We start from the raw sequence: 22,984 nt of genomic DNA, 5'->3' as shown, positions 1-22,984 counted from the left end.
GAGACAAAGTCCCTCCCATTCCTGCCATACCGCACTGTATGCCCTCCACGTTACCTCACTCAATGACCGCCGCAGAAGGTCTAACGCTGTCCGAACGCCAGGTCCCAGAGTCGGGGAGGACAAGGCTCGCCATGCTGCTCCGCGTCCGGCGCCAACCGACGGAACCTGTCCCACTGAAACCGAGAGAGGGCATCAGCAACAGAGTTAGACACACCAGGAACATGTTCCGCCACCAACCATACATTCAAGGAGAGACACAACAATACCAGGTAACGCAATAACCGCACTACTGGAGGGGAAGACGCCGTCAATGAGTTGATGGCATAGACCACAGCCAGGTTATCACAATGAAACCGTAACCGTCTGTTACCCAACTCCCCCCCCAAACCTCTAAGGCATCCACAATAGGGAACAACTCCAACAAGGCAAGGTTAGTCAGGAACCCCACCTCCCTCCAAGAAACCGGCCACTCCCCAGCAAGCCACCGACCCTGGAAATAGGCCCCGTAACCCACGCTCCCCGACGCGTCAGTATAGAACTCCAACCCTGCATTATCAGCCCACTCCTCCTGCCACACCGACCTCCCATTGTACTGTGCCAGAAAATCACTCCACACTCGTAATTCCTCCCTATGCTCCACATTCAAACGGATAAAATGCAGCGGGCTCCTAACTCCTGCCGTAGCCAAAGACAAACACCTACAAAATATCCGCCCCATAAGGATAATCCGGCAGGCAAAATTCAGCTTACCCAGCACAGACTGCAACTGACGCAAGCGCACCTTCTTAGCCACTCTCAACTCCCCCACCCCCTGCACCAAGTCAAGCAATTTGTCCTCGGGTAACCTGCATTCCATAGCCACCGAATCTATTTCGATCCCCAGAAAACGGATAGTGGTAGTAGGCCCTTCCGTCTTCTCAGGAGCTAAGGGGATACCGAAACGCTGCCAATCTGCTCAAGAGTATGAAGCAACACCGAACACACCTGGGACCCTGGAGGGCCGATGCACAGGAAATCATCTAAATAATGCAAAACGGAGTTCAGACCCGCCTCCTCCCGGACCACCCACTCAACAAAGGTGCTGAAACACTCAAAGTACGCACAAGATATCGAACACCCCATCGGGAGACAGCGGTCCACATAAAAATAGCCGTCCCACATGCACTACAGGAGGTGAAAACAGTCCGGGTGAACCGGCAGGAGCCTGAATGCCGCCTCAATATCCGTCTTGGCCATAAGGGCCCCCGGACCCAATCGGCGCACCCAAGCCACTGCCCTACCAACCGAAACATAAGTCACTGAACACAACTCATCATCAATACTGTCATTCACAGAGAAACCTTCCGGGTAAGACAAATGATGTATGAGACGGAATTTATTGGGCTCCCTCTTAGGAATGACTCCCAATGGGGATACCCGCAAGTGAGGCCAAGGAGGCTCCCTAAAGGGGCCCGCCATACGACCTAACGCCACCTCCTTCCCTAACTTATCTGCCACTATCTCAGGGTGCATTCTAGCAGACTGGGGGTTCCTGGGGCGAAAAACAGGAGCATCAACCAAAAAGGGGATGTGAAAACCAAAACGAAAACCCTCCTCCAAATACCGTGCAGCGCTTGCATCAGGATATCTACTTAGGTACGGGACCATCTCGTCTACCTTCACCGGTGTCACCCCTCTTGTTAACAGCGTCCGATTGTCCGCCCTTTGGTTTCCTGAACACCCCCTTGCGTGCTAACTGCAGCTGCCTGATTCCCACCCGACGCAACCTGGACACCCCCTTGACCGCCCCCCTCCACCCAAGCACTAACCGGGGATGGCGCCGCCGAGGGAGCAGTGACCAGGCGACTAAATAACTGACCTATACCCGCCACTAAAGGGCCCACCCAATCGCTCTGCGCCGACACACCAGGGACAGCAGAAGAGACAGATGCTAACGAATCCCCAACCATCCACACAGAAGAAGAAGAAGAAGCAAGCGGAAGAAAAGAGGACAGAGAAGGGTTAGGCTCACCAAGCTGACTCTAGCCAGGCGCCGGGACAGCCGAATGCCCGGATCCGCGATGACGGAAGCCTTCATCTCCTGACTCTTCTCCCGAACTCTCCGGCGCCCAGGACCCGGTGTAAGCCATCTGCCTCTGCGCGTCATCTCTGCTGGGTCCGGCCGCTGCCACGACCATCGACTCCGGTCCTGTCCGACTGGAAGGAGGAGCCACCTGGCGGGACGAACTCCTGGACCCTCTACGGCGTCGGGCTCCCTCTGCCTGGCGAGCGAAGGTAGCGGGCGGAGCTCCTGCTCCCCCACGGACATCTCTTGCTGCAGCAGCACATGTGGCAGCTGAAGGGGACAGGCGCTGGGCACTAGGGACATCTTGTAAGGCTCAGGAGAGGCAGCCGCACTGCTCCGGGAGGGGCCGGGGGAAGATAGGGGGGAGGAGGGGGAGGCCAGGAGAGAAATCCCCTCCTCTGCAAATTCCACATGCCGGGACCTGCTCCGCCGCTCACCTGCTCCGCCGCTCCCCTCGAGGCGGGGTTAAGGTGAAGGGGCCGGCCAGTTGAAGGAGGGACAGGAGAGACGGGGCAGGCCAGGGGGTGGGGCCTCCTGCAGCAGCACGGTCCCGCGGTGCCGCCGGATTCCTCCCGGCTCGAGCAGCAGGCGAGCTCCTGCCCTGGTCCCCGGAGCCGACCGGAGGGACTCCCTGGCCGCCGGGACCAGGCGGGAGCCCGTGTGCGGGCCGCGTTAGGCCCCCAGCGATCAGGAAGGGGCGGAGAGAGGCCAGGTGAGGGGGGAAGAGAGGGGCCACCAGAGGAGAAGGCCGGGGGTCCCCTGGAAGCCGGAGCCAGCTGGGAGGCCAGAGCAGGGTGGACAGCCGCATCCGCAGCCCTGCCGCAACCCCGCTGAGCCGCACGATTCCTTCCCGGCCGGCCACTAGCAGCAGGGCGGGCCCGGCCGCCGGCACTGACCAGAGGGTCCCGCGAGGGGCTCCTGGCTCGTCGGGACCGCTTAGGGCTGGATGAGGGCCTAAGATGGACCGGTGGGCGGCTCCTGCGCGCCCACATAGCTCTGGCCGTCGGAGGGGGGTCAAGGTCAGGGACTGGGTGGTGGGTGGGGGCCGGTGAGGGAGGCACAGGTGGGGGCTCCATGGCTAACCCCGTGCTGTGCCAGCAACCCCCGGAGGGACTGAAGAAAGGCCTGGTCTGCCATCCGGATCCTCGACAGCAGCAGCAGCTCCTCACAGACGAATCCAGCAGCTCCTCATGGGCACCTCCGCTCTGAATCAGGTCCGGCAAGAACTGTAGCTCCACCTCTTCCTCCTCTTCTTATAACACTGCGTCCGTTGGTAAGTGACTCACCTAGCAACTCCCGCACTTTTCTCCTCAAACCCCTTACCCCCTCCCAACTGGCTCACACTTAACCCCTTACTGCCCCACTTAACCCCTTGAACTACACTCCCAGCTAACCTGGACATGCTGGGCCTCTGCTAGGTCTGCGCCCCCGCTCCGTGCCCTTCCTTACATGGTGTCATTTATTGCAGATAATGTTGGGGCCATTTACAGCAGTTTCTGTCACATGTCGGAGCAGGGGCGTAGCTAGGATTCATGGGGCCCCATAACAAAAAAACTTTACGGTGCCCCCTTCCCTAGGCAATATACACTCACCGGCCACTTTATTAGGTACACCTGTCCAACTGCACGTTACCACTTAATTTCTAATCAGCCAATCACATGGCGGCAACTCAGTGCATTTAGGCATGTAGACATGGTCAAGACAATCTCCTGCAGTTCAAACCGAGCATCAGTATGGGGAAGAAAGGTGATTTGAGTGCCTTTGAACGTGGCATGGTTGTTGGTGCCAGAAGGGCTGGTCTGAGTATTTCAGAAACTGCTGATCTACTGGGATTTTCACGCACAACCATCTCTAGGGTTTACAGAGAATGGTCCGACAAAGAAAAAACATCCAGTGAGCGGCAGTTCTGTGGGCGGAAATGCCTTGTTGATGCCAGAGTTCAGAGGAGAATGGGCAGACTGGTTCGAGTTGATAGAAAGGCAACAGTGACTCAAATAGCCAACCGTTACAACCAAGGTAGGCAGAAGAGCATCTCTGAACGCACAGTACCTCGAACTTTGAGGCAGATGGGCTACAGCAGCAGAAGACCACACCGGGTGCCACTCCTTTCAGCTAAGAACAAGCTCATCGAAATTGGACAGTAGAAGATTGGAAAAACGTTGCCTGGTCTGATGAGTCTCGATTTCTGCTGCGACATTCGGATGGTAGGGTCAGAATTTGGTGTCAACAACATGAAAGCATGGATCCATCCTGCCTTGTATCAACGGTTCAGGCTGATGGTGGTGGTGTCATGGTGTGGGGAATATTTTCTTGGCACTCTTTGGGCCCCTTGGTACCAATTGAGCATCGTTGCAACGCCACAGCCTACCTGAGTATTGTTGCTGACCATGTTCATCCCTTTATGACCACAATGTACCCAACATCTGATGGCTACTTTCAGCAGGATAATGCGCCATGTCATAAAGCTAGAATCATCTCAGACTGGTTTCTTGAACATGACAATGAGTTCACTGTACTCCAATGGCCTCCACAGTCACCAGATCTCAATCCAATAGAGCATCTTTGGGATGTGGTGGAACGGGAGATTCGCATCATGGATGTGCAGCCGACAAATCTGCGGCAACTGTGTGATGCCATCATGTCAATATGGACCAAAATCTCTGAGGAAGCTTCCAGCACCTTGTTGAATCTATGCCACGAAGAATTGAGGCAGTTCTGAAGGCAAAAGGGGGTCCAACCCATTACTAGCATGGTGTACCTAATAAAGTGGCCGGTGAGTGTATGTATCGGTGATGTGGCCAAAAAATAAAATCTCTTGTGGCGAGAGACAGAATCAAGATTGACAGGCAGAGCAGAAAGCCAATGGCTGCTTGTTCTGTCAGTCCTCTGTAATGAAAAAGGATGTACCATCAGGTACATCCTTTTAAATCTGAGCCAGGGATAGAACGGCGCCATCACGTGGAAGCCGGTCCCGCTGTCCGTTTTTTGAACCGCAGCCCGGTTCCTGTGTATATATATACATAAACACACCCACACACGTTTCTGCTGCACATGCCCCATGCAGCAGGAACGTATATAAAGATCCCTGACAGTGAGGGGCTTTTTGATGTGTGGGAGCGCTGCAGTGTGAGCGGTCCCGCACAGATCAGTGTGTCCAGAGCTCAGCATAATGACAGGCAGCTGCTATCATGCAGTGATCTATAGCGATCACTGCATTTAAGGTAGTCAGTGACAGGACAAGCACCTGCCACTGAGTGATCAGGACCGATTGCTAGTATTGATGGGCGGTGGTAAGTCACTTACCTCCGTTCTGACGGATTGGCGCTCTGTCTACAGAGGTACTGTCAGGCAGGCTCTATGCACAGATCGCCGATAACACTGATCTATGCTACGCTATGGCATTGCATGTTAAACAGTGAATATAAGTGTTAAAAAAGTGTAATAAAAAAAATGTAAGTATTAAAAAAAACCTTAAAACCCCTGCAATAAACGTTTAAAATACCCCATTGCCCATTATAAAAATAAAAATATGTAAGAAAAAAAAATAAACAAATAAACATATTACATATCCTATCTTGCGAAATTGTCTGATCTCTTATAATATAACATTATTTTTCCCGCATGGTGAATGGTGTAAATGGGGGCGGGGGAGGGGGACACCAGGATTACAGGATTTTTTTTTTCAAATTATATATATCAGAAAAAAAATAATAAAAAGCAATCCCAATTTTGTCATTTACACCAATATGATACTAATAAAAACTAGAAATCATGGCGCAAAAAAATGACACCCCAAAAAAATAAAAAATAAAAATGGAAAAATAAAAGCGCTATGGCTCTTAGTAGGCAGGGAAGAAAATTGCATTTATTTGACACGGACACAAAGGGAGGACTGCCTGGAAAACTGGGATACAGCCTATGGCTATGGCTGTATCCCAGTTTTCCAGGCGGTCCTCCTGCTGGATCCGCCTGCTGCACGGAGCGGGCAGACAGCGGGAATCATTACCGAGAGTTCAGGTTCGTACGAACCCGAACCGAACTTGGTTCGGACCATCCCTATTTGGCACCCATATATTCCCTTTGTTGGGGGGTGGGGAGGTTAGGTCACACTAGACTGCATCATGGTCAGTGGGGGTTTTGTGTATTTTGGAGTTTTTTAATAGTTTGCCCCTGCATTCTGTTTAATAAAGTTTTAGAGAATATGATGAGTTATTTTTGAGGTTCAGTTCATTGTTTTTCAGCTTGTTTGCGGTTTCTATTGATGTCATCTTCAGGTTATTAGTGCTTGCACTCCCTTAGAACTTTTGCATGTTACCAGCCCAGGTATTGCACAAGATTACAATAGTGTCATAGCAGCTCTCCCTCTGTATTGTCTCCTTACAGATGTGTAACAACTCGTATATCTCAGACATCCATGGCCACTCAGGGGTAGGGAACTGCGGAAGCCGAGTGGGAGGCACACGGGGGTTTTGGAGCTGATACTCCATTAATGCTTTTTTCTGCTCGCAAACCCTATCCATTATAAAGTGTGTGGAGTATCAGCGCATGCTGACATCACGAAAGCCAGCGAGCCGGCAAATGTAAGCACTTCTGCAGGTTCTTCAGGCTAGCAGCGGCTACAGTTGACTTACCAAAGTGCCATCTCTCCATGCCAGCGCTGCAGCACTTCCAGCTAGCGGCTGAGGGCCACGTTACAACACCTGAGGAGGAGGGGGGGGGTCACCGAGCTGTCTAAAAGGGTTGCGGAAACTCTGATAGTTTACATGACGGCCAGAAAATAAATCATTGTGTGAACAATGAAGAATGATGGCTGCAAATTAATGTCATGAACATTGCAAATAGCGGCTGTTATTCTATACATTGTGCGAACAGACGGACGTTGTTTCCATTGACTTCAATGGGAATCAATGAAGAATGAGAACAGGTGTTATTTTAACGAAAAAGACAGTGTGTGACCACAGCCCAACACTTACTTTTATCTAATGGTGATGAATCTCTCGGCTTTATCAGGAAAGCAATGACCCTGGGATTGTACTTATACAAAGCAGCATAAACCTTCCTCTTCCCATCATCATCCAAGTATCTAATAATATCATACAGACGTCTCATCCTGTCCTCAGACTCTGGTGTCTCTATTATATAATCCCACTCTTCTCCTGTCAGCAGATTATTATTGTACAGATCATCTATAACTGGACGTACAATCTTTATTCGGCCAATCAGCTCTTCTCTGTGTCGGTCTATAAAGTGATCTCCGGCTGTAGAGACAAGAAATACAGGAATCACACAGAGGGATGAGGAGTAACAATCTAATGTCTTACATGGTGTCATTTATTGCAGATAATGTTGGGGCCATTTACAGCAGTTTCTGTCACATGTCGGAGGTATAACGCTGCAATATCTTATGTCCTGCAGAGAAACAGAATACGATTGGGATATGGATGGAATATGGTCACTAGTAGATGATTAGAAAGGAGAACCTCTGGCTCCAAACATAGTACAAACAGATGACTTTATCCCATTCTTGTTATAAAACATAATATATGAGTCAATGTGCAAATGCCAACATGTATCGGTGAGTGGCTCCTTAGTCATGGTATAAGTTACACTACATCCATACAAATATATATACAAAACAATTCATGTACTGTACACCATGAGTATATATCCTGTGACGTTACAGCGCTATATACCTGCATTCCTCAGCATTTTGAAAATACAGCAATTAAACATATTGAATGAAAACCTATTGAAGGATTACATTATTGTTGTCACTGAATTTTTGTTACAGCACGATTGTTTTGTTTTAATTCAGTGTTTTTTTTGTTTTGTTTTTATTTAGACATTTTTCAGGTTTTACAAAAGACATGCCGAACAAACATAAACAAATCCTAAGTAGCAGTATACAGTGTTCTACACACTTGTGCACTAACAGATGAAAGTAGAGTTTAGAAAGGATATTAACCCCTACACGTCAGATATATATACAGGGCCGTATTTACCACTAGGCATCCGTGGTCCGGTGCCTAGGGCAGCACCTTGCAGGGGGGCAGCACCAGGGAGCAGAGGGAAGGGAAAAACATTTTTTTGTTGTTTTTATTTTTTTAGTCTCCCACCTCCTGTTCAGACTTGCCAGTAAATCTGGTGTCTTTTCCAGGGGGGTGGGGGGTATGGTGGTATTCATCAGGTCTGGTAAGGCCAATCGGTGAGTGAAGATGGGGGTTTAGTGCCTAGGGCAGCAGCAGTTGTTAATACAGCCCTATATATATATATATATATATATATATATATATATATATATATATATACATACACACACACACACGTTTCTGCTGCACATGCCACATGCATCAGGAACGTATATAAACGTTCCTGACAGTGAGGGGCTTTTGATGGGGGCTTTTTGATGTCTGGGAGCGCTGCAGTGTGAGCGGTCCCGCACAGATCAGTGTGTCCAGAGCCCGGCATAATGACAGGCAGCTGCTATCATACAGTGATCTATAGCGATCACTGCATTTAAGGTAGTCAGTGACAGGACAAGCACCTGCCACTGAGTGATCAGGACCGATTGCTAGTATTGATGGGCGGTGGTAAGTCACTTACCTCCGTCCTGATGGATTGGTGCTCTGTCTATAGAGGTACTGTTAGGCAGGCTCTATGTACAGATCGCCGATAACACTGATCTATGCTATGGCATAGCATAGATCAGTATATGCAATTTATTGATTGCATGTTAAACAGTGAATAAAAGTGTTAAAAAAAAAGTGTAATAAAAAAAATGTAAGTATTAAAAAAAGCCTTATAACCCCCGCAATAAAAGTTTAAAATACCGCATTGCCCATTATAAAAATTAAAATATGTAAGAAAAAAAAAATAAACAAATAAACATATTACATATCCTAGCTTGCGGAATTGTCTGATTTCTTATAATATAACATTATTTTTCCCGCATGGTGAATGGAGTAAATAGGGGGGACACCAGGATTGCAGGATTTTTTTTTTTTCAAATTATATATCAGAAAAAAATTAATAAAAAGCAATCCCAATTTCGTCATTTACACCAATATGATACTAATAAAAGCTAGAAATCATGGCGCAAAAAAATGACACCACAAAAAAAATAAATAATAAAAATGGAAAAATAAAAGCGCTATGGCTCTTAGAAGGCGGGGAAGAAAATTGCATTTATTTGACACGGACACAGAGGGAGGACCGCCTGGAAAACTGGGATACAGCCTATGGCTATGGCTGTATCCCAGTTTTCCAGGCGGTCCTCCTGCTGGATCCGCCTGCTGCACGGAGCGGGCAGACAGCGGGAATCATTACAGAGAGTTCAGGTTCGTACGAACCCGAACTGAACTTGGTTCGGACCATCCCTATTTGGGACCCATATATTCCCTTTGTTGGGGGGTGGGGAGGTTAGGTCACACTAGACTGCATCATGGTCAGTGGGGGTTTTGTGTACTTTGGAGTTTTTTAATAGTTTGCCCCTGCATTCTGTTTAATAACGCTTTATAGAATATTATGAGTTATTTTTGAGGTTCAGTTCATTGTTTTTCAGCTTGTTTGCGGTTTCTATTGATGTCATCTTCAGGTTATTAGTGCTTGCACTCCCTTAGAAATTTTGCATGTTACCAGCCCAGGTATTGCACAAGATTACAATAGTGTCATAGCAGCTCTCCCTCTGTATTGTCTCCTTACAGATGTGTAACAACTCGCATATCTCAGACATCTATAGCCACTCAGGGGTAGCGAACTGCGGAAGCTGAGTGGGAGGCACACGGGGGTTTTGGAGCTGATACTCCATTAATGCTTTTTTTTTCTGCTCGCAAACCCTGTCAAATATAAAGTGTGTGGAGTATCAGCGCGTGCTGACATCACGAAAGCCAGCGAGCCGGCAAATGTAAGCGCTGCTGCAGGTTCTTCAGGCTAGCAGCGGCTACAGTTGACTTACAAAAGTGCCATCTCTCCATGCCAGCGCTGCAGCACTTCCAGCTAGCGGCTGAGGGCCGCGTTACAACACCTGAGGAGGAGGGGGAGGGGTCACCGAGCTGTCTAAAAGAATTGCGGAAAGTCTGACAGTTTACATGATGGCCAGAAAACAAAGCATTGTGCGAACAATGAAGAATGATTGATGGCTGCAAATTAATGTCATGAACATTGCAAACAGCGGCTGTTATTCTAAATGTTGTAGGAACAGACGGACGTTGTTTCCATTGGCTTCAATGGGAATCACTGAAGAATGAGAACAGGTGTTATTTTAACAAAAAAGACAGTGTGTGACCACAGCCCAACACTTACTTTTATCTAATGATGATGAATCTCTCGGGTTTATCAGGAAATCGATGACCCTGGGATTGTACATATACAAAGCGTCATAAACCTTCTCCTTCTCGTCATCCCAGTATCTGATAATATCATACAGACGTCTCATCATGTCCTCAGACTCTGGTGTATCTATTATATAATCCCACTCTTCTCCTGTCAGCAGATTATTACTGTACAGATCATCTATAACTGGACGTACAATCTTTATTCGGCCAATCAGCTCTTCTCTGTGTCGGTCTATAAAGTGATCTCCGGCTGTAGAGACAAGAAATACAGGAATCACACAGAGGGATGAGGAGTAACAATCTAATGTCTTACATGGTGTCATTTATTGCAGATAATGTTGGGGCCATTTACAGCAGTTTCTGTCACATGTCGGAGGTATAACGCTGCAATATCTTATGTTCTGCAGAGAAACAGAATACGATTGGGATATGGACGGAATATGGTCACTAGTAGATGATTAGAAAGGAGAACCTCTGGCTCCAAACATAGTACAAACAGATGACTTTATCCCATTCTTGTTAAAAACAAAATATGTGAATCAATGTGCAAATGCCAACATGTATCGGTGAGTGGCTCCTTAGTCATGGTATAAGTTACACTACATCCATACAAATATATATACAAAACAATTCATGTACTGTACACCATGAGTATACATCCTGTGACGTTACAGCGCTATATACCTGCATTCCTCAAAATTTTGAAAATACAGCAATTAAACATATTGAATGAAAACCTATTGAAGGATTACATTATTGTTGTCACTGAGTTTTTGTTACAGCACGATTGTTTTGTTTTAATTCAGCGTTTTTTTGTTATGTTTTTATTTAGACATTTTTCCGGTTTTACAAAAGACATGCCGAACAAACATAAACAAATCATACGTAACAGTATACAGTGTTCTACACACTTGTGCACTAACAGATGAAAGTAGAGTTTAGAAAGGATATCAACCCCTACACGTCAGATATATATATATATACATACACACACGTTCCTGCTGCACATGCCCCATGCAGCAGGAACGTATATAAAGATCCCTGACAGTGAGGGGCTTTTTGATGTGTGGGAGCGCTGCAGTGTGAGTGGTCCTGCACAGATCAGTGTGTCCAGAGCCCGGCATAATGACAGGCAGCTGCTATCACACAGTGATCTATAGCGATCACTGCATTTAAGGTAGTCAGTGACAGGACAAGCACCTGCCACTGAGTGATCAGGACCGATTGCTAGTATTGATGGGCAGGGGTAAGTCACTTACCTCCGTTCTGACGGATTGGCGCTCTGTGTGTAGAGGTACTGTCAGGCAGGCATCGCCGATAACACTGATTTATGGTACGCTATGGCATAGCATAGATCAGTATATGCAATCTAATGATTGCATGTTAAACAGTGAATAAAAGTGTTAAAAAAAGTGTAATAAAAAAAAATGAAGTATTAAAAAAAACCTTATAACCCCCGCAATAAATGTTTAAAATACCCCATTGCCCATTATAAAAATAAAAATATGTAAAAAATAAATAAATAAACAAATAAACATATTACATATCCTAGCTTGCGGAATTGTCTGACCTCTTATAATATAACATTATTTTTCTAGCATGGTGAACGGTGTGAATGGGGGCGGGGGGGGGGGGGGGGGGACACCAGGATTGCAGGATTGTTTTTTTCAAATTATATATCAGAAAAAATTTTAATAAAAAGCAATCCCAATTTTGTCATTTACACCAATATGATACTAATAAAAACTAGAGATCATGGCGCAAAAAAATGACACCCCAAAAAAATAAAAAATAAAAATGGAAAAATAAAAGCGCTATGACTCTTAGAAGGCGGGGAAGAAAATTGCATTTATTTGACACGGACATCCGTTCCTCAATGACCTTTGGCTTGAAGGGGTTAAACATCGGATATCTAATACACACATGGGCATGAACATTTACCAATAATGATGGAAAATCCTAATGAAGCAGTTTATGGCGAAATTTTCCGTATGTTGGCAACTTACGGCACACCACTTGTCCCAGCACTTGTTAAATCGTAGAACATTATTTGTTCTAAGAGCAATGGGGAGTTTCATGTTGTAGTTAAATTGTACTGCTGCCTTAATCTCTGCAAGTGAAGCGGTGATCTTTGATTTCCACTTTTTAGCAATACAATTGCTAGTGGCCATAAGGATGTGCAGAAGAACCGTGATGTCCTGAGGTGGAATATCGTCCATGTCTATGGAGAGTAAGGGTAAGCTAGGCCCCCAAAGTAATGGGTAACCTAATAGTTGTTCTATAAATTTACGTATCTCTGTCCATTTCCCACTTGGACATAAACCCTAAATCGCCCTGTTGCAACGATAAAGTTCTGTACGCTAAGGTAAGGCCCTTCGATCCCTGTTTCTCACATCCTAAGAAGAGCTCAAACTTAGTGGTTTCCCTCGGTCTTTGTAGGAAATGCCGTAGGTGCAAAAATGTATAGAAGTCCCTGTTAGAGATACCATAATTAGTAACTAGAAATGTGTATAGTTGCTAAACGGCACTGCGTGGCTCAAGGCTCCGGTCGGGTGCTCTGCCCCACGGTTCCAGACCCAGGTTCCGAAGGTAATTCACAAACAAGGCAAGAGATACATAGACGACGTGTTCCTCGTATGGAAGGGGTCAGAGACAGAATTGGAGGAGTTTTTTAGATCACTAAATTATACTGATCCAGATATCAAATTCACTATGAGTTACTCCAGGGAGGGGGTACAATTCTTGGATACTTGGGTATCTGTGAGAGATGGTAAGCTATGTACTGACATTTATCTGAAACCAACCGATAAAAATAACCTGCTAAGGTTTGACAGTCTACATCCTAGAAGGATGGTGGAATCTCTGCCACGTAGTCAACTCCTCCGTGTCAAAAGGATTGTTGAGGATCCGGGTACACTAGTAAGGAGATTGGAAGAGATGGGTCAGAGATTCCAATGCAGGGGATACCCAGGTAAATTAGTCAAGAGGAGTATTATGCAGACTAGACAGTTGGATTCAGATATCATGCAAACCAAGAAAACCAGCTCACACGGTAGGATACCATTTATATCAACTTACAACTCATTTAGCCCTCAAATCTTTGGTATCATTAAGAAACATTGGGACATTGTGTCCAAATTTCATTCTAATGTAACACTGTTTAAATCTCCCCCTCTATTCTCTTACAGACGAGCCCCAAGTATACGTGACAAATTAGTACATGCTGACAATTACCGAGAAAAGACAGACCTCTCATCAGAATTGAAACCTGGTAGCTTTCCCTGCCTGGGATGTGAGAATTGCCCACTAATGTTGAAGGGTGACACATTTACTGATCCGATCACACAGAGACAGTACAAACTTAAGCACCATTTGACCTGTAAATTTGACTACGTCGTTTACGTACTACAGTGCCCCTGCCCACGGATCTATGTAGGCGAAACCACAACCGAGTGCAGAATCAGATTAAACAATCACAAATCCTCAATCCGTATGGAAAAACTTGAACTACCAGTACCACGCCATTTTAAAGAATGTGGACACACAGTTAAACAATTAAAATTTTGTGTTATTGACAGGATTACCCCACCTAGACGGGGTGGAGATCGTCACAAATTACTTAAACAAAGGGAGGCACATTGGATAGCTAAGCTGAATTCATTACAACCCACTGGATTGAATATTGACTTTTCACTGAAGGCCTTTATGTAGACCTTGCCCTATTTCAACCCTATATGCTGTTCTCGGACTGGGTAAAGGAATTTGACATTTTTGTTCACTTTAAAACTTGGAGTGCCGCCTCTTGCCTTGTTTGATAATTAGTAACTAGGTGCCCAGTACTGCGTCTATGTGAATCAGTATTTATATATATTTCGTTTTTATTTATATTGTATGACATTTTAGTATCCTGATTCATTACCACCTATCATTTGGGGATCTGTACTATATGCCAGCTCCTATTTGTGTATTTTTAAAGTGTTTCTGTAAACAAGTTTTTCTATATATCCTAATAAATAGAACAATAATATATATTTCTTAATATTTGGTCCTGCATTTTTTGGTGGGTTGTTCCCCCTGTTTTTTGGTTTAGTAACTAGGTCAGTAAAGGGTTTCAACTGCAGGTTGTCATATAGAGCACCTAAGGTCGTAATCCCTTTAGATATCCAACCATTATAGTCTAAGTCTACAATGATATGATACATAACTTTAAGAGAGACATTATGCAGTCGTGTAGGTACTAGAGTTTTTCCGATGAGTTTCTTATTAAACCCTCTTATGCCCGCTGCAAGGGTAGGTGTCAATGCCCGTGCAGAACCTGAGGTTAGTCTGGAGTGCCATAAGAGCGTAAGTAAGTCACCTCCTGGTGTAAGGGCTTCCTCTATCTTCGCCCAGGGCTTTTTGTTACTCTTAACCCACCACTGTTTTAGCTGGTCAAGTATAGCGGAATAACATTATTAGGGCATCCCAGACCCCCTTGATGCACAGGCAAGAAAAAGGATTCCGCTGGCCACTCTGGCCCTTTGTACTGGCCACACGAAGCGGCTTATAGCTGACTGAATACACTATGTTGTAACATGGTTGATGAAAAGTGAATGGCCAGGTTCCTGAAATAACACAATACCTTAGTCAACAGCATCAATTTGGCCGCGGATATTCGGCCCACCCACGAGATCGGGATCTTTGAGAATTTGCCAATATCATTATTGAGTGTTGTCATTAAGGTCTTGTAATTTTTAGGAGGTAATTTAGCAGTCGGCTGTGTAAGGATTATGGCTAAATACTGAATTGCTCCTTTAGCCCATTGAAAAACATATTCCTCTTTTCACTTAGAGCTACTCTGTACCCACAATCTGTCCCCCCCCCCCCCAAAACCACTTGTACCTTCGGATAGCTGCTTTTAATCCAAGATCTGTCCTGGAGTCCGTTTGACAGGTGATGAGGTTATTGTCCTAAAAACAACTTTTAAACTTACAACCCCGTGCCCTACGGGAGTATCTGTGCCCTAACTTTGTACCACCCCTCCGTCCCTCCTCCCCACCCTCCTCATCATTAGGAATGCCACTGGAACATTAACTGCTGTTTGAACATTGCACAGGTCCTGAACGATCCAGCCCATGTGCCGTGCTGACACAGGTGAGGAATAGTAGGCAATCTGTCTGGAGCATTCCTAATGATGAAGAGGGTGGGGAGGAGGGACGGAGGGGTGGTGCAAAGTTACGGCACAGATACTCCCGTAGGGCACAGGGCTTCAAGTTTAAAAGTTGTTTTTTAGGATGATAACTGCATCACCTGCCGAACGGACCGCAGGACAGATCTTGGATTAAAGCAGGTATCCGAAGGTACAAGTGGTTTGGGGGGGGGGGGGGGGGGGGGTCAGATTGTGGGTACAGAGTCGCTTTAAAGTGACACTGTCCCCCCTTTTTGCATTATGATTGCTCTACACAGGTGTAAAGGGTAAATTCTGCAGTTTTCCTACCTTATTTTATATCATACAGCATGGTGCTTGTTCTAGTAAAAAGTGATCTTTTATCATCTGCGGACTGGGATACCTGGGCCGGGCTTCAAGGCCGAAGCACCACTTAACCACGCCCTCTCCATGACGCACATATGCCCATTGGAAGGGCCGGCCTAAAGGTCTAGGCCACATCACAGAACGGCCGGTGTTACAGAATATCATTCCAGATGATCAGATGGCCAGATGATCTTTATTTCTGCTGAATTCGGATGGAGCGTGTGAGCTGACAGGTTCTCTGCAGCCGCTATTCAATTAATTGAATCACGGCCGGAGCGTATACTTTGTGTATATTCATTCATAAAACAACGTATGTTTTGTGTACATCCCGGCCATTGTTGCAAATTGCATTGCAAATTCCCTCAGAGCCGAGGAATATTTAGGGTGTTGCAAAATAAAAGTAAGTCTCCATACTGAGTTATTACATGACCAATACTGTTCCTCAACTTCTATTAGACTGTGGCATGATCTGACCATTCTGTAGTGCCTATGAATGCTGATGCAACTTTGGGTATGGTAGTGTGATCTACAAGATAGTATTCAATTCTTGTATAAGATCTGTGTGTGAGAGAAAAAAAAGGTGTAGTCTAATTCTGAGGGGTGATGTAACCTCCAAATATCATATAAACGGTTGGCATGTAATGGGTTACCAAGAGGTGTAGGCTCTACACAAGAAGGCCTCCCAGTGGCATCCATAGAAGGCCATATAGTTGTATTAAAATGGCCCCCAATAATGAATGCACCTTGGAGATGGATGCTGCATTGGGGAGAAAATATCAATATCCATTATAATGGTTGGGATACATTCTGTAAAAAAAAAAAATATATATATAAATATATACACCTGTATTTTCCGGCAAGATGACCCCCCCCCCCCCCCCCAACTTTTCCAGGTAAAATATAGACTTTGGGATATACTCTCTGTATAAGACTATCCGCCTTCCAACGCACACAGAACAAAAATTTATAAAATTCCTCAGACAGCAGTGAGACCTGAGAGGCAGAGAAGGAGGCACAGTAATACCGGTAGGATACAAGGGCGGCCAGATGGGTGAAAGAGGAGTGTTTTTCTGGGCACAGCGCCACTCTATCGTATCTCTTATGTCTATACCCCGGACGCCTGCAGCTTGTTCTGCCCTTCATACGTTTGCTGCATACGGCGGGGATGTGGGCATTTTTTAGTACCCCGCACCGTATGCAGCGACTGCAGATTCTCCAGTCCGATTCCAAGTTGTTCAGCAACCGCCCAATCAAACGACACCCGGCATGTAAGACGACCTCTGACTTTTAAGAAGATTTTTCTAGGTTATAGATTAGTCTTATATGCAGGAAAATACGGTATATATGATAATAATTATAATACAGTATATTATACCTCATACCTGCTGATGTTTTGGAATCTGAAGATTTCCCCAAGTTCTCTGATATTTCCAGGTTATGGATGACGGTGTAGTTGTATCTCCAGAGGGAAATGTAGAATTGATCCATCTCTGTGTCAGACTGATAGCGGAATATCTCACATAGACGGCTCATCTTCTCCTTCGGTGTGGGCATTGCTTGTAAATCTTTATATTCTCCCTCAGTCAGTAGATTATGGGATCTGAGATCATCTAGAACCGGATCCACTTCCTTTATATCATTAATCAGATGGGATCTGTATCTGATCACAAAGTGATCTCTTCCTGCAGAGAGAAATGTGACCATTGTATATTGTAATGATACTGAAACACCCGACAATAATAGGACGGTAAAGTAATGATCAGCTATGATAGAAGACACTGTGCACAGTTATACCCAACCACACCTGAAAAGCAGCTGAGAATAAGTCGCCATCACACAATGGCCGACATTTATCAATCTGCCCGAGACATAAATCTAACACATAGATAGCAACCAATCACAGCTCAGCTGTAACTTCCTATAATGGACTGTGATTGGTTGTCATCAGTCTGAGACAAAAACGTATTGATTTCTGTCTCAGGCAGATTGATAAGTCTTGGCCAATGTTCTTACAGTTTATAATTCCAGCAATTTATAGTTTTATTGTTGGTGTTATTACGTTGTGTCATTGTGTACATACATTTTCCTGGCACTGTTAATATCTTATTGAAATCCTACGAGAAGAAGCCAGAAAACAAAACTTTCTCTAGAGAGCACTGCAGAAAATGCCGAGAAATGTCACAAGGCTAAAGACATTGGCTCAGATCTGTCAAGCTGGCCTAGATAACAATATACAGTGGTGACTTGGATTACGAGCATATTTTTTTCCGGGACAGCGTTTGTAATCCAAATCTACTCTTAGGCTATTTTCACACTACGTACGAATCCGTACGCATTTCTTACGGCGCCGTACATGTGCGGCTGAAACTACGGGCGTGCGAATATTCGATGTGCGTCCGGATGCGTACGCAATGCGAACGTACGCCCCTACTTACGCTTCCCGAGCGCCCTACGAAGCGATCTGACATCGGTCTTTTCCTTGGTAAGCTTCGCCTAGCCCCGGACACCCCATAGAACCTTTTGGATCGGCATAGAAGAGTGAAAAAATGAAGAAATCACCACTACGTACAGATCTGCGCGATACGCTACGGGCATAAGTTACAGCCTTCCGGCCGGAAACAGTGGTCTGGTTCATTTCTTACGGCGCCGTATACGATCCCGACGTACATTCGTACGAAGTGTGAACTGTGCAGCGGGGATCGTATACTTTGCATTGTACGCTAATTACGTAAGTTTCCGGCCGCATATTCACGGAACGCGCTACGGCCGGAAGCTTACGTAGTGTGAAAATAGCCTTAAAGCGTAACTGTCATTTCAGGGCCATTTTTCTGAAAACAATAAATATCTATAGTACAAGCGATTTTAAAAAACTCTGTAATAGGTTTTATAAACCAAAAGAGTTTCCTTCTATAGTGAAAAAGCAATCTCCCAGCCTCCCCCCTCACTGCAGATGAAGCAGGATTTCTGTCTCCATTATGTGGCTATGGAGAGGGAAGGGGCTGTTAGGAGTGAGTGAGCGCGGAGCAGTCCTGCACAGCACATCACCCTGCAATCTTCTCTCAGTAAGTTCATAGATAAGCACTGACCTTTCTGACCCCTGAATCCAGCATTTTAGGTGCCCAGAGAGTCTACAAACAGCTGACCTTCATGTCACCTCTTCCTGCTCCCTCATCTCCCTCGGCCCCTCCCCCCTCCATAAGGATAGAATGGGAGAGCAGAACATGTCTTCACTGGCTTCTCTGTAATAAAGACGTGTTTGCCTGATAATGCACAGATAAGAAGTCAGGGGGGAGGCTGGGAGATTGCTTCTTGACTACAGAAGGAGGCTTTTTTGGCTGATAAAACCTATTACAGAGTTCCTTAAAATCGCTTATACTACTGATTTCTGCAATAAAAAAAAAAAAAAAATGACAGTTACACTTTAACCCTTTAACCTCTTAAGGACATAGGACGTACCGGTACGTCCTATGTCCTCACTTGCACTTCAAAGCGGGGCCGCGCGGCGGCCCCGCTTTGAAGTGCCGCGATCCCGGGTGCCGCGTGTAGCCCGGGACCGCCGCTATTAGCGGGCACGGTCTGATCGCCGTGCCCGCTAATTAGCTAATCAGAGGCAGCTGTCAAAGTTGACAGCTGCCTCCGATTACCGGAGGCAACGTTTCCCTGGTGTCTAGTGGGGGAGATCGCTCCTCCGGGACCTTGTCCCGGAGGAGCGATCTCCGTTACTGATGCCGGCCGGGGACGCGTCCAAGATGGCGCCGTCCTCGGCTCGGCACACGTTTGTTTTAGGCTGCAGCAGCCGAAAGCAAACGAGGGCCGATCTCATGGATCTCTGCAGCATATCTATGCTGCAGAGATCTCTATGAGAGATCAAAGCACTTATACTAGAAGTCCCCTAAGGGGGCTTCTAGTATATGTGTAAAAAAAAAAAAAAAAAGTGTTGTTTATAGTAAAAAGCCCCCTCCCCTAATAAAAGTCTGAATCACCCCCCTTTTCCCAGGTTTTAAATAAAAGTAAACAAATAAATAAATAAATAAACATGTTTGCTATCGCCGCGTGCGTAATCGCCCGAACTATTAATTAATCACATTCCTGATCTCGTACGGTAAACGGCGTCAGCGCAAAAAAATCCCAAAGTGCAAAATTGCGCATTTTTGGTCGCATCAAATCCAGAAAAAATTTAATAAAAAGCGATCAAAAAGACGTATATGGGCAATCAAGGTACCGATAGAAAGATCACATCATGGCGCAAAAAATGACACCTCGCACAGCCCCATAGACCAAAGGATAAAAGCGCTATAAGCCTGGGAATGGAGCGATTTTAAGGAACGTATATTGGTTAACAACGGTTTGAATTTTTTACAGGCCATCAGATACAATATAAGTTATACATGTTATATATCGTTTTAATCGTAACGACTTGAGGAACATGCATAACAAGTCAGTTTTACCCCAGGGTGAATGGCGTAAAAACACATTTCCCCCAAATAAAAGAAATGCATTTTTTTTTTCAATTTCACCACACTTTGAATTTTTTTCTGGTTTCGCAGTGTACTTTATGCAAAAATTCAGCCTGTAATTGCAAAGTACAATTAGTGACGCAAAAAATAAGGGCTCATGTGGGTTTCTAAGTGGAAAAATGCAAGTGCTATGACCTTTTAAACACAAGGAGGAAAAACCGAAAACGTAAAAACGAAAATGGGCCATGTCCTTAAAGGGTTAAGGACATGGCCCATTTTCGTTTTTACGTTTTCGGTTTTTCCTCCTTGTGCATAAAAGGCCATAGCACTTGCATTTTTCCACCTAGAAACCCACATGAGCCCTTATTTTTTGCGTCACTAATTGTACTTTGCAATTACAGGCTGAATTTTTGCATAAAGTACACTGCGAAACCAGAAAAAAATTCAAAGTGTGGTGAAATTGAAAAAAAAAACGCATTTCTTTTATTTGGGGGAAATGTGTTTTTACGCCATTCACCCTGGGGTAAAACTTACTTGTTATGCATGTTCCTCAAGTCGTTACGATTAAAACGATATATAACATGTATAACTTATATTGTATCTGATGGCCTGTAAAAAATTCAAACCGTTGTTAACCAATATACGTTCCTTATAATCGCTCCATTCCCAGGCTTATAGCGCTTTTATCCTTTGGTCTATGGGGCTGTGCGAGGTGTCATTTTTTGCGCCATGATGTGATCTTTCTATCGGTACCTTGATTGCCCATATACGTCTTTTTGATCGCTTTTTATTAAATTTTTTCTGGATTTGATGCGACCAAAAATGCGCAATTTTGCACTTTGGGATTTTTTTGCGCTGACGCCGTTTACCGTACGAGATCAGGAATGTGATTAATTAATAGTTCGGGCGATTACGCACGCGGCGATACCAAACATGTTTATTTATTTATTTATTTGTTTACTTTTATTTAAAACCTGGGAAAAGGGGGGTGATTCAGACTTTTATTAGGGGAGGGGGCTTTTTACTATTAACAACACTTTTTTTTTTTTTTTTACACATATACTAGAAGCCCCCCTGGGGGACTTCTAGTATATACACTTGGATCTCTCATAGAGATCTCTGCAGCATAGATTTGCTGCAGAGATCCATGATATCGGCACTCGTTTGCTTTCGGCTGCTGCAGCCGAAAACGAACGAGTGCCGAGCCGAGGACGGCGCCATCTTGGACGCGTCCCCGGCCGGCATCAGTAACGGAGATCGCTCCTCCGGGACAAGGTCCCGGAGGAGCGATCTCCCCCACTAGACACCAGGGAAACGTTGCCTCCGGTAATCGGAGGCAGCTGTCAACTTTGACAGCTGCCTCCGATTAGCTAATTAGCGGGCACGGCGATCAGACCGTGCCCGCTAATAGCAGCGGTCCCGGGCTACTCGCGGCACCCGGGATCGCGGCACTTTAAAGCGGGGCCGCCGCGCGGCCCCGCTTTGAAGTGCAAGTGAGGACATAGGACGTACCGGTACGTCATATGTCCTTAAGAGGTTAAGCCAAAGCAAATTGTCCCATAAGAAATCATTGAGATCCCCATAATGCAGTAGCGTAGTACAACAGGCTAGAATAGAGAAGCAGGGCTGCTGTCAGAGGTCTGTGTGGTCACATGACAATAATGGGGAAGGGGTTGTGTTTAGCATGGACCAGTCAGGAAGTGAGAATCACAGAGCTGGGCAGGAGGACAGTGACAGAGACTTCAGTGTGTATAGGCACATTATAGCAGCAGTGTGTATAGCTGAGTGTGAGTGCAGGCACATTATAGCAGCAGTGTGTATAGCTGAGTGTAAGTGCAGGCACAATAAAGCAGCAGTGTGTATAGCTGAGTGTGAGTGCAGGCACATTATAGCAGCAGTGTGTATAGCTGAGTGTAAGTGCAGGCACATTATAGCAGGAATGGAGAGGATAAGAAACACAAGGGCTGACAGAGACTGCAGGGAGCATGAAGGAATAAGCAGGGCAGATGTGGGCACATGCATACAGCACTCTCTGTCTGGGGAGAGAGGTGTTACAGCTATGGAGATATTACCTCCACAGTCCTGTCCCCTGATGTAAGCCCCAGTCTGAAGTGGATCTGCTATGATTTGGAAGGTGAGGGAGACTCCCTGGGTCAGAGTACAGTGCTGTAGACCCCGCTATACAGACCATGTCCCTGCACCGCTCCCCCTCCCACCCAGTACAGGGAGCTCTTACACCAAAGCAATGCTCTTAAACCAAGTTACAATTAAAAAAAATTGTGAGCTCTTCTTGCAAAACACTCTCAATCCAAGTTACTCTTTAAGCAAGGTACCACTGTATCTCTATCTTTGGTCTAACACAGAAAGTATTCAATCACAGCTTAACTTTAACACTACATAAAGTGTCTGCGTGTAACACTGGTCTAAAGATGAATGGAAATAGCCACAAATCCACCGCAGATCCTGTATATGTTATATGATGTGCATTAACTACAGATCTCACTTCTGCTACATGTGTCCACCCTTACCTGTATTTACCTGTATGTACTTACTGTCCGTGACTTTTATAATTTTGCATAGTTTTTTGCATAAATTCGCACAAACTCAGAGCAGTCTT

At 45.5% G+C, this 22,984-nt stretch overlaps 1 protein-coding gene across 6 annotated transcripts in view; it reads right to left on the bottom strand.

Moving 5' to 3' along the window:
- Positions 1-22,984, bottom strand: part of LOC138770541 (uncharacterized) — a 139,814-nt gene that overhangs the window by 59,579 nt on the left and 57,251 nt on the right. For all 6 annotated transcript variants that reach the window (XM_069949657.1, XM_069949655.1, XM_069949642.1 and 3 more), the window contains 3 exons: positions 17,293-17,592; positions 10,367-10,648; positions 7,039-7,323 (listed from right to left, as the gene is read on the bottom strand). In XM_069949657.1, the coding sequence (XP_069805758.1) occupies positions 7,039-7,323; positions 10,367-10,648; positions 17,293-17,592 (867 nt within the window). The remainder of the gene's footprint in view (positions 1-7,038; positions 7,324-10,366; positions 10,649-17,292; positions 17,593-22,984) is intronic.

Source organism: Dendropsophus ebraccatus, chromosome 1, assembly GCF_027789765.1.
Source record: "Dendropsophus ebraccatus isolate aDenEbr1 chromosome 1, aDenEbr1.pat, whole genome shotgun sequence".
NCBI lineage: Eukaryota > Metazoa > Chordata > Amphibia > Anura > Hylidae > Dendropsophus > Dendropsophus ebraccatus.
Note: the sequence above shows the minus strand (reverse complement) of the source record. Positions and strands in the feature narration are given on the sequence as shown.